Source organism: Macaca mulatta, chromosome 5 (assembly GCF_049350105.2).
Source record: "Macaca mulatta isolate MMU2019108-1 chromosome 5, T2T-MMU8v2.0, whole genome shotgun sequence".
Lineage (NCBI taxonomy): Eukaryota > Metazoa > Chordata > Mammalia > Primates > Cercopithecidae > Macaca > Macaca mulatta.
Window position 1 is genome coordinate 37907259 of NC_133410.1, and position 12364 is coordinate 37919622.

Here is a 12364-nt window from a genome sequence, read left to right on the forward strand (position 1 = left end):
CTCGATCTCCTGACCTCGTGATTCGCCCGTCTCGGCCTCCCAAAGTGCTGGGATTACAGGCTTGAGCCACCGCGCCCGGCCGAGTTTCTGTTTTTTTAAAAAAAAATTATAAAATATGAAACTGTGTAAAAAAGATGCACATGTACATAAATTGTTTTTTTACCATTTCCCAAAAGATTGATAATTAAAGGATTTAATTCAGGAAGTGAGTAAGGAAACAAATTGTAAAAAACAAAACAAATCAAAAAACAAAGTTTAAAGTATTCTTCTATTCCTGTGGAAAGATTGCTTTCGAAGAAAGGATTAATAATATTCTGTCATCTTTGGTCATCTAACAGACCGAAAGTATAGATAGGAAAGTATGTCAAATCAGTAATTTCCTCTGCTCTAACAGAAACATTTCATGGCTTTTTCAAGCCTGGTAGAAAGAGAGCGTTCTACCTCTGTGTGCATGGGGGGCTGCGTGCCATTTGCTGTTCCCAGAGTGTGTGTTTATACATGCATCACGCCTTCCTGTGCCTGGAACCCTCTCTTGGATGAAGATTCTTTTGACTTGCCCTGTCACGGACATTCACTTTTTTTCATGTTGATGAATAGTGAAATAGAGATTTCATCCATGTTTTAGTCATTTCATCCACTGAAACTGTCTTATAATGGAAAACTCGCCAAAACTATTCCTAATAAAATAAGAAACTATTGCAATTATCACCTTAGCATAAAGTGGTAGTTAGAACTTTGGGAAATTATCCAAACGTTGTACCTCTTTCCCTGTCACAATTAAAATCATTTTTTTAAAGTTCAAAATAATTGGCATATTATTCTTCACCTTATCAGTACTAAAAACTTGATAAGAGAGTGTGTTAACTTACTACACATTCATCAAGTATTAACTGAGCACCTATGCCAGGCCCTCATCACCTCACAGTACAGTGAGAAGCAGCAGTCAGTAAGTAAATGCACACTGTGCAGGGGTGTGAACATCTGAGTGCATGTTACAGACGGAAAGAAATTTTTCTTATGGCAGATCAGTGGTTTTGTTGGGGGGGGGGGGTTGTTTTGGTTTTGTTTTTGTGTTTTTTTGGTTTTGTTTTGGTTTTGAGACAAGGTATTGCTCTGTTGCCCAGGCTGGAATGCAGTAGCGAGATCACTGCAACCTCAAACGCCTGAGTTCAAGCAATCCTCCTGCCTCAGCCCCCCGAGTAGCTGGAACTATAAGCAAGCACCACCATGCCCGGCTACATTTTTGTTTTTTCTGTAGAGAGGGGGTCTCACCATGTTGCCCAGGCTGGTCTCAGACTCCCAGCCTTAAGCGATCCTCCTGCCTCAGCCTCTCCAGGTGCTGGAGTTACAAGTGTGAGCCACCATGCCTGCCCCAGCCCATTGTTTTAAGCCCTTATGATCCCTAGTGGAGTCCAGAAGCCCATGTCTGTGTCTAGTGTTTGGACTGCTCTGTTCCAGGACACAGGGTCTCTTGGACTAAGCAGCATGCACAGAGGGCACTGGAGGTCCATCCGTGGCCAGAGGCACATTTTCTGCTTCATCAACGCTTGTCTCTGATTTGGATTTGGGGCCAGTACAGCCGCACTTGTATGCATTGCTTTGATAGAACATAGGAACTGTCTGGAACAGAGGGGAAGGCTGTTACCGGGTTGTACCTGCCCCAGGGCACACACCCAGCCGTGTCAGTCCCTACACGGCACCAGATTGTTGGAAGCTGATTGCAAAAGCTTGTGCGCTCCACCCAAATAAAGTGAACCAGTTTGAGAGGCCACATGTCTTCACCCTGTTGTGAGGCAGTTGGGCTGGAAACAGTTAATTATCTGCCCAGAGCTGAGTATCTGTGACCAAATGTGTCTCCCCACAGTTAGTCTTGTACCTTACAGTAATCGCACATCCAATAGAGGGAATGAGGGCATTCATTTGAGAACAGACTTATCAGCAAACTGCATAATGTTGATAAAACTTAGCTTTATGTGTGGCTTTTTCTGTCTTAATAGCTTGAGAAACCTGAGAATGTTATTAAATTTGCAAATCTGGAGGTTCTAAATTCCTACTCTCCCAAACCTCACCCCATGCGTAGAAAAATCCAGCAATGACAGCAATAAAACTATGTCCTCATTTTGCTTCCCATTTAGCTGCCAATAACTATTGGCATTAAAATCTAGGTCATAGGGAGGTCTTGGAAGAATAGAGCTGAAAATAAGGGAGAAGCTACATTTTGGTCAATAGAAACAATGCTGCCTCCCATTTCCTAAAGTTTTTTTCCTAGTACCAGAACCATTGCCCTTTGGAGAATTATATAAAGCACATTAGACTTTAGGCCTAGGAGAAATCATTCTCCTTTCTATATTTAATTACTCCCTGAAACTCTCCAGTGTACATGATTTATAATGGTTTTTTTTGTTGTTGTTGTTGTTGTTGTTAATGAACTTTGTGCCTCTTTTAATAATACCCATCTTAATATTTACATTTAAATATATTTAATACTTACTGTTGCTATGTTTTGGACCTCTTGTGTTGGTACTGTGCATGCCTGGCTTTAAAGAAAGGTAGAGAATCTTTTCTTTTGATCCTTGATCTATAACTCAAAGCTGTTTTTATGCATATTGTGTTTTCTGATTTTATATCCTTCATATTCTTGTTTTTAAGCAGTATTAGTAGTGAAAACTGGCTGGGCATGGTGGCTCATGTCTGTAATCCTAGAACTTTGGGAGGTTGAGGCGGGCAGATCACTTGAACCCAGCAGTTCGAGACCAGCCTGGACAACATGACAAAACCCAGTCTCTACAAAAAAATACAAAAATTAGCCAGGCGTGGTGTCACGTGCCTGTGGTTCCACTTGCTCCGGAGGCTGAGGTGGGAGAATCATCTGAGCCCAGGAGGTCGAGGCTGCAATGAGCTATGATCGTACCATGGCACTCCAGCCTGAGTAACAGTAAGACTCTATCTCAAAAAATTAAAAAAAAAAAAAAAGAAAAGAAAATTCTTTTTCTCTCCTTTAAATAGACCTTTAGTATTTTTACTTTCTATCTCTGTCATTTAGAACATTGCTATTCAAAAGGAAGCCTAAGTTCCCTCGCTCCACTCCCCAGTAATTCAAAATTTGCATTTTAACGAGTACTCCAGGTAGATGGATGTGCACAGTAAAGTTAGAGAAGCGCTGGTTGGGAGCAGTAGAGCCCATGACAGTGGGCATCTCTTGTATAAGCAGGGACAAGAAGGGTTTTCTAGTATGGCGTACGTATAAGCTCATTGTGTAGGTTATCCCATAACCTCACAACCTCCTGGAAGGTGGGGATTCAGAACAACCTTAAGAAGTTTGCCATATCCTCATAGCACCTGCACTCCTAATATTTAGTTAGTAATTTTTCTTGCCTTCTTTTATAGAATTGCTTTTTCACATAATAAATTTATTTTAAAAGCAAACTTGGTACCACTACTGCAAAATATATGTGCAACAGTTTTTTCTGACACATACAAATAAACACGTAACAATTTAGCTTCGTCTGTGCTCATCGTGCACCCCACCTAAAAGCATCTTAGGTACACGGAGAGTGATGTGCACCACGCTGCAGGAATCCCTGTTCTAGGAAGTTACACAGATTATAACGGTCTGGATAAAGAAAGAAAGAACAGAAGATGGCAAAGCATGATCTTAACCATGAGGACCTGACATCCAAACCAGATGAAGATAAACACAGTTACGTGATCAAACGTTTCACTGACTGGCTCCTCCGTGACAGGCTGCTCTGCAGGCCTGGAGCAGGGACTGGGCATCTGGAATTTTAAAAACAGCACAGATGATTCCAATGCATAACCAGCCGGGGATTCGCCAAATCTCAGTAGGAATCCCCATCAAAACCACTGCTGCCCCACGGTGATAACTCACGTTAGTGGCCCCTAGAGGGGTCAAGGAGGCCCAGAAATTAATAGTGCATTTACACTGTTTAGTTATGAGGCACTATTGGGTTTTCTTGGTTGCATCCCGAGTTAGTATTGCCTCTAACTCATAAACACATAGGATTTTAGAGCTGGAAGAGAAGCACAATATGTTGTTTATCACTGTCACTGTCAGAATTCAAGTACAAAGAATTTTCTGCAGGTAAGCAGGCTTGACATGCAAAATTTCAGTTTCCCTAAAATGCCTAGTAAAGAAAATGGTGTATGTTGAGTTTAAATTTTTTTAATTAAAAATTAGGTTGCATTCTACAAAGAAAATTTACAACAAAATGTTAGTTAGGGAATAGAAGTACTTTCGGTGAACTCCATGGTCAAGGACAGTGCCCATTGTGTGAAATTATGATGACTGGTTTGTATTTAAAGCTGGCAGATGCAGGTAAAGTTATCCTGATATTTTAAGAGAGAAAGGTGTTTGAAGATAAATGAGGTCAGTTGTGGACCAGATCTTGGGAAGGAAACAGACTATTTTATCTCTTCTGCACTCTGTTTGTGCCCCAGCCTCATTTGATGTGCAAGTAGCAGGGTATAGAGAAGAGAACACGGGGCCCCAGCTTGTGTGAATGACTTTGAGCACTGCATTTCCTTATGTGAGTCATATCACGTTAGGTGTTTCTTACAGTTCTGTGTCATCCACAGACTTGCCATTCAAGTCTACAGCTTCATTCAGATTCTGAATAAGAACATTGAGCAAGTTAGGGCCAAGGACATCATTGCCCCAGTGAGGGTGGCCTTCAGTACAAAGGTGTGTATGGTGACTGACCCCCTCCTGGTTTGCCTGAGACTGTAGAGTTTCATGGGATGTGGAACTTTCAGTGCTGAAACTAGCACAGTTCCAGGCTGACTAGGATCGTTGGCCAGTCCTAGGCATGGATTGGTCAGCTGCTGAAGTCCGTCAAACGAAAAGTACTGTCTATCTTGCAGCCCCATTCTTGCTTATCATACACAACTATGATGAGAAATCAATGTCCTGCCGAAGTTGAAGACACTACTTATCCTGAGAAATAACTGTCCTGCCGAAGTTAGACACCAAAGCTAGGGAGCAATTCCTGCTCATCAAGAAAGCCCACCAGAAAAGCAACCAGGTTGGTTTGGCTTGGCTGGTTCTTGGTGAACCCCAGCTCTGCCTCCTAATGATAATGGCCCCCAAGCCTGTGCTGTCACCTGTCTTAGAATTTTGCCAGGTATTGGCCTTAACGTTTGACACAGGAGTCATCTTAGGATTAAATTTCAGATTTTTCGTGTGCAGTAGTGACCACACTGATCTTAGTTTTAATGTTTTTGAGACTGCCTCTCAGCATTTTTAATGTTGTTGAGACCACCTCGCTGAGCATTTTTTTTAAGGTCAAGTATATATCGAAATCTAAACTGCTTTGTAAAGCCCATGTAATTGTTAAGTGCCTTGTTAGCATGTTTTTTAAATTCATGTTTCAAGTAAACGGACTTACTTGGCTGTTGACACGTTTTCCTTTTCCTAATAGTCATACCCATCTAATTACATGGAATCCATGAAGCCCAACAAATATGGGGTCATCTACTCCACACCATTGCCCGAGAAGTTCTTTCAGACCCCAGAAGGCCTGTCACACGGAATACAGATGGAGCCAGTGGACCTCACGGTGAACAAGCGGAGTTCACCCCCTTCGGCTGGGAATTCGCCCTCCTCTCTGAAGTTCCCGTCCTCACACCGGAGAGCCTCGCCTGGGTTGAGCATGCCATCTTCCAGCCCACCGATAAAAAAATACTCACCCCCTTCTCCAGGCGTGCAGCCCTTCGGCGTGCCACTGTCCATGCCACCAGTGATGGCAGCTGCTCTCTCACGGCACGGAATACGGAGCCCGGGGATCCTGCCCGTCATCCAGCCGGTGGTGGTGCAGCCCGTCCCCTTTATGTACACGAGTCACCTCCAGCAGCCTCTCATGGTCTCCTTGTCGGAGGAGATGGAAAATTCCAGTAGTAGCATGCAAGGTAAATTCCGCCACTGCTTCATGCTGCTGCACTTGCTTAGTGTACTGGCGCTTCACCAGATGGGCTGGGTGAGGAAGCACGGGGGCAAGAGCTGCTGAACTCTTCAGAGGAAATACTCATCTGCCTAAGGCATTTCCTTTTCTTTTTTTCCCCCCTGAAGTGTTGATACTGGAAGAGGTCCCAAGAATCGGGCTGTCTGTTTGATACCATGAGACGATTACTTTCATTATGTAATAGTCAACTTGGGGACAGAAAGAATCTTGACTTTATGTCGCTTTCTTGAATTCCTACATGGTTCTAGGTACAAAAGGCATTTAATAAATACTTTTTGATCGTGGTGAAAACTAATAGCAATCAAAAGCCACCTTGTTTACCAGCTGGTCATAGACAGAGGACTATGGGGTAGAAAGGAAATAATCCAGAATTATAAGAACGAATCATTTCAGGGCTGGTGTTTTAGAATCCAGGTCCCTATATTTGCTGCTTACTGGCAAAATAATGGTCAGGAGAGGCAAGAATCTCCCCTAGATTTGTTCCTGCTATAATCTGCCAAAGGCAAATAAATCTGTCATATCTGTGTTGTAGATAGGAGCTATGCAGTAAGCTTTGAAAAGCTGAAATTGGTAAACTGTATGTGGAGTGACTTTTCTATTTTTATTTTTTAGTACCTGTAATTGAATCATATGAGAAGCCTATATCACAGAAAAAAATTAAAATAGAACCTGGGATTGAACCACAGAGGACAGATTATTATCCTGAAGAAATGTCACCCCCCTTAATGAACTCAGTGTCCCCCCCGCAAGCATTGTTGCAAGAGTAAGTATATTTAGGCCTACCCAGCATTTGCATAGTAGCGTGCATCTTGGAACCTGGAACGGAAGCACAAGATTTCATACGTGTGATGTGGTGTGGATGACCAGGAACGGCTTATAGTCTGTGGCCGCCACTGGTCCGGTACCACTAGTCAAGATGGGAGAATCCCTCCAAAAACAATATGCTGTTACACTGACAACGTTATGACAAAATTTACATCAAGTTTTCGTTGAATCAGTCATCCATGATTTTGCACCTTACCACATGAATTATTTTTGTTGTTTTTTTTTTTTCATTCTTCCAGGCTATGTATACTTAGTTTTTCCATGATGAGAATCCTTGTATAGATTAAACTTGGTGTTCTGTGGATCAAGTAAAGTTTTCATGTGGATACACTTAGTCCTTACAGAGTGTATAGTATCCTGTAGAATTGCCATCCAGTAGGAAGGTTGTGCGGTATTGGTCAGCATCCAAGCACCTGAATGGTGGTTTCTTGTAGGTCTAACATGGTATAATGTGGTCGTGCCACATATAGGTTCAGTAGCCTCATTTATGGGATCCCACTGTAGATAACCTTGGCCTCCACCAGTGATTACACTGAAGGCTGGGTTTGTAGTTGCTAAGAAGATGGCCTTCAGGTCCAGCAAGGATCCCACCTCTGTTCTCTATCATATGTGTGATCTTGGACTAGTCACTTAATTTGCTGCCCCCATTTCTGTTTTCATTATTGATTGTAGTTGTAATTGTCTTGTGTTACGGTGCTTCAACATTGGATTCAGCAGCCAGCTTCCGAGTACAAAGGCAACGATTACCTCCACAGTGTCCCTCCCATCATCCTCCTGCATCGTTTTCCTCCACTTGAATAAATGTTCTACCCACCTTTCTCCTTGATCTTCTCTACCCCTCCACCCCGCTCCCTCTCACAATTAACTCTACAGCAGAATGTGAATTCTCTGATTTTCGAATAACTATTTTATGGGCAACTTCAAATATATCCTAGTTGTATCCACATTCAGCTTGGGTAGGTACCTTCATAGTAGCTCATGGATTAATTGTCCACTGCACCCAATCATAGTCATTTTTGGTTTGGGTTGTCATATGCTCGTCAATAGATGAAGAAGAGAATAACTCTTAGCCAACTGCATCAGCAGTAGGGAGAGAGTCTCTGATGGAATTATATTTTATTATTCCTCACAATTGCATAGTGCCCTCTTCCCTCAAAAAAAAACCTTCCCAGATGTTTTCAAAGAAATTATTTCATTCTTCCACAACAAGCATGTGGGAGTCAGAGCAAAAGGCAAACGGATTACCTGAGACATTAGATAACTCACCAGTAATCACACTGCTAACAGCTGAGGGGCCCTGGGCTTGATCTCCTGCTTCCGAATCAGGGCTTTTCTTGCCATCTTGTCATATCCAACCCGTTGCATCTGCTCATGCACTCAAGTGAAAGGAAAAAAATGACTAGGCAAAATGGATACATCTTAAAGGTGGAATTAACTTTTTTTATGTTGAGAGATGTTTCTGGCAAGGTAACTAGCAACATGGCATGCACTTACTGTTGTTCCTGCACGGGTGATGAAAAAGATGCTATAAAACTAAACAAAGCCAAGTGCCTCCATAGGGAGGGATCCGTTGACTGGACAAGTGTTATTCCAAAGTCTGGGTTATTGTGAATTGTGGTATAAAACATTGCAGAAGATTTGAAAGCAATATTCTGTGCTCTGAATGCTGCTCAAAAGAAAATACTTTTCTCTTGTTTTAAGTACTATTCTTTTGATGATCTCAAGCTCAGTGGCTTTTAATGATTAATGAGTAATATGCTTTTTTTAAAGCTGACCTAAGAATGCATTCTGCTTCTCAAAAAAATGCAACAGATGAGCCACAGCTGGGACGTGTACTCTTTAAGTAATGTTCTCACAGGTGTGATTAAGTAACGTCTTGGAGTATGCCCAGTAGCAGCCCACGTAGGAAACCAGCTAGCCAGGAAAGAATCACTTGAAACCAGGCACCCAGTACCACTGCAGTGAGGTAGCCCCAATAATATTTGCCTTAGGAAACCCTTCCTTTCCAGAGGCAGACTTAAAAGTGCAGGTTTGAAATCCATTTGCTTGATTGTGGTGTTAACAGCTTTAGGATTATTTATAAAGGCACTCAAAGGTACATCAAATTCTTTTTGTTCTAGATTTACAAAAATATTTCTTTGTTCTAAATACATAAAACTATATTTAGAACAAAAATCATAAGGATCAGATTTCCCTATTGAGTTGTGTATGTGAATTATAGCAAACTTAAGAAGGGCTGACTCAGCTCAAAACAGTGGACAGATGTCTTATATGTATTAGCTCTCTAACTTCATAGTGATAATAATCCCAAACCACCTCTTTGAAAATGGGAGTAGAGACCGAAAAGTGTGAGATCCCAAGACTCTTAATCTAGCTTTGGCCTGAACCAACATCAGTCTCTTGAGAGATGCGGCAGCTAACCGTGCTCAGAAGGCTTAAGGGACACAGCTCAAGCAGAGAGATCCTGGTTTGGGGACATCCTCAAAAAACTCATGAAATTAAACAACCATAGGGTACAAAGTTACAAATAGAGTATTTTGAACCTCAACAATATTCATGGCGACCGTTTAGTAGCTTTATCTTGGGAACAGACATTGTTCTGAGATATAACCTTCTGAGATAACATTATCATCATCCCCAGTTAACAGAGAGGAAACCGAGACACAGAGAGGGCGAGATCTTGGCCCAGGATCACAGAGACTGTCAGTGACAAAGCTGGGATTTGTAACCGCAGCCCACAGCCTTTCGGTGCACCTTTATATGTAAAATAAACAACTGGAAAGGGCAATCAGAATTACTGCACAGAAACCATTTGATTCCCAACCCATAAAATCCAATAATTGGGAGAGATTTCTAAAGTTGTCTGAGAAAGATAGTCTCCCAGTATCCCAAAGATATGTGAAAGTTTTATAGATAATAATTAAATTTCTACCCCAGCACTTTATTTCCTGAATTTCTTTTAATGGAGATGAAACGTTTTCATTAGATGACATTAAAGCTGAAAGTTAAAAATAAACAACTTTTTCTTTCTATTGAAGGATTTTAAATGAATAATTCAGCTTATAAAAACTCTGTGAACCTCTCACTTTGCTGTGTTCTCTGCTATTTGTTTACACATATATATATTTATATATATAATTGAAGTCCTTGTTCTTTTCCCCCTCCTCACTATTTTATGTTCACTTTTCCATGTATCTAAACTTGGCCTATCCATCTCTACCCCCCTTCCAGGTACTAGAGTAGGAAGGTGAGAGTCAACACTGACAGTTTCCTTTGCTCATAATAAAGGATGAGAAGTAAATAAATAAATAATTTAAAATAATTAAAAAAAAAAAAAAGCATGAGAAGTAAGGTCACTTAAGAAACACACCTTTTATTCGTTTTCTAGTCACTTCTTAGCATGCCTGAAAAAGTTATTGACAAGGGATGTGTATTCAAATATTTACCAAGACAAGTTTTATATCAAGAGACTCCCTTTTGATTTTTATGGATAAATTTTTTTTATTCTTTTTTTAAGCTCACTAGTTAGAGTGTTTACTCATCAAATTCTTTTTTTCCTGTTCACACATCTTTTTTCTCCTCAAACACACTTGTGCAAAATATTCCTGTATTATATGGAACATTTTAGGAGTTATAGATTTAAATATGAAAGAGAAAGAAGTTTTTCATTACAGTTAGAGGCCAACAACATACACTTGTGATATATCGAGTAATTAGTCATTAGGAAAGTGAATGAGCAGATTAGAACATTATAATTACTTACATTAATCAGCAGGGGAAGCCGAGGAACGTAACAGACTTTTCCCAGCTCTTCCTCCATCTCCCTTTTCTCTCCACCACCTTCTTGCTGAAAAAAAGAAAGCTTAGATTATAAGATTTTTAACAGGATTTGGTTTCGAGTCCACCCAGGGAAGGCGCAAACTCAGGAATGAGAGAAATCAGGAAGGTAGGGAGAATGTCAGGCGTCCCATGAGGGAGCCGGCACCACGTGAGCCAGCATCATGGGTGACCACAACACTGCGTTGAAATTCTCCCTCATACAGGAATCACAGTGACAGTGGAGGCTTGAGTTTGTGAAGACAGCAATGCCAACTTTTTTGTTGTTTTTTGGAAGAGCCGGCATTTGAAAATTGCATGTGAATTGGCAGTCTCAAAGGGACTCCAATTAAATGCCAATTACATAAAGGTTAGAAACATAGATATACCCTACAATGTGGTTTCCTGAGGCTTAGGAGTTTGATCTTTTCCATTTTTCCCTAGCCAACAATAATGAAAATCAGAGCAGCCTGTGAAAAAATACAGTGTTCAGCATTGCCTAGAACCGCAAGATTCTATAAATAGGCAAAAGTTGACTGAGGGAAAGAGCCTCCCCAGCACTCGGCGCCTGCCTCTAGCATAGCACTTAACCCTTCTTACTGTCATTACTTATCTCCATGTCTGTCTCCCCCTAGAGTGTGAGCTCCTCGAGGGCAGGAACCCTGTTTTTATTCATCTTTGTGTCCCGGTGCCAAGCACAGTGCCTGGCTCATGGTAGGTGCTCACTCGATGTTTGTTGAATGAATATAGCAGTGCTTCTTGGGTTGATCAGCTAATTTCTTTCTGTTTATTTTGTCGGGATTTTTTGTTTGTTTGTTTTTGCCCAGTGTTGTTAATGCTTTTAGTAGACTGATGAAAAAAGAAGAACGTGCTCTCAACACTTTGCCTGTAACCTTGGCTTTCACAGGAATCACCCTTCGGTCATCGTGCAGCCTGGGAAGAGACCTTTACCTGTGGAATCCCCGGATACTCAAAGGAAGCGGAGGATACACAGATGTGATTATGATGGATGCAACAAAGTGTACACTAAAAGCTCCCACTTGAAAGCACACAGAAGAACACACACAGGTATTAGAAACACCAGACCCACTTCATCTTTCCTCTTAAGAAGTATTAGAATGGAATGCAAAGGTTGTTACGATGAAAGGTTTTCAGGCATCTTGAAAGTTACCATAGTCATCTCCAGATGTGTCGTCTCCAGATTAGTTGTGCAGAATGAAGATGTTGCCAATGATTCGCCTTGGTAATAAGTTAGAGTAGATTCAAAGTAATCCCCAAAACAAGGCCGCTCACAATCACTTGCAGTTCTGTGCTCTCTAGCAAAGGAGGGAGAAAGGGTTGGAACCTTTGCCACTGGAACGGGGGAAGTGCTTTCACAGTCAAGGATGTGGCCTCCCTACGAGCTATTTCACATACATGCATTGTAAATTCATGAGAGCCAAGAACAGTCTTTGTGTAGCACAAATTAATCCAACAGTTTAACACAAACAATTCAAATAGAAGACTGTCCTTGAAGGAAAGAAAGGTGAAGAAATGTGGTTAATATTTGTCTTCTAAACTTGAGGGAGCTCTTATGCTATTGCCTACCATATTTGTTTTAGGATTTCTTCCATCTTGCCCAATACTGAATATAGAACATGAGCAGCCGAATCATACAAAGGTCATTATAGCCAAGAAAAATGTGAAATTGGTCTCAGTGCCAAATGTTTTGGTAGTAAAACATCTTAAGGAAATAATACAAAAAT

At 41.2% G+C, this 12364-nt stretch overlaps 1 protein-coding gene across 9 annotated transcripts in view; it reads left to right on the forward strand.

The window, feature by feature from the left end:
* Positions 1 to 12364, forward strand: part of KLF3 (KLF transcription factor 3) — a 38015-nt gene that overhangs the window by 20226 nt on the left and 5425 nt on the right. For 6 of the 9 annotated variants that reach the window (XM_078001571.1, XM_078001570.1, NM_001261280.1 and 3 more), the window contains 3 exon segments: positions 5439 to 5925; positions 6591 to 6741; positions 11527 to 11687. In XM_078001571.1, the coding sequence (XP_077857697.1) occupies positions 5439 to 5925; positions 6591 to 6741; positions 11527 to 11687 (799 nt within the window). 9 annotated transcript variants of the gene reach the window in all.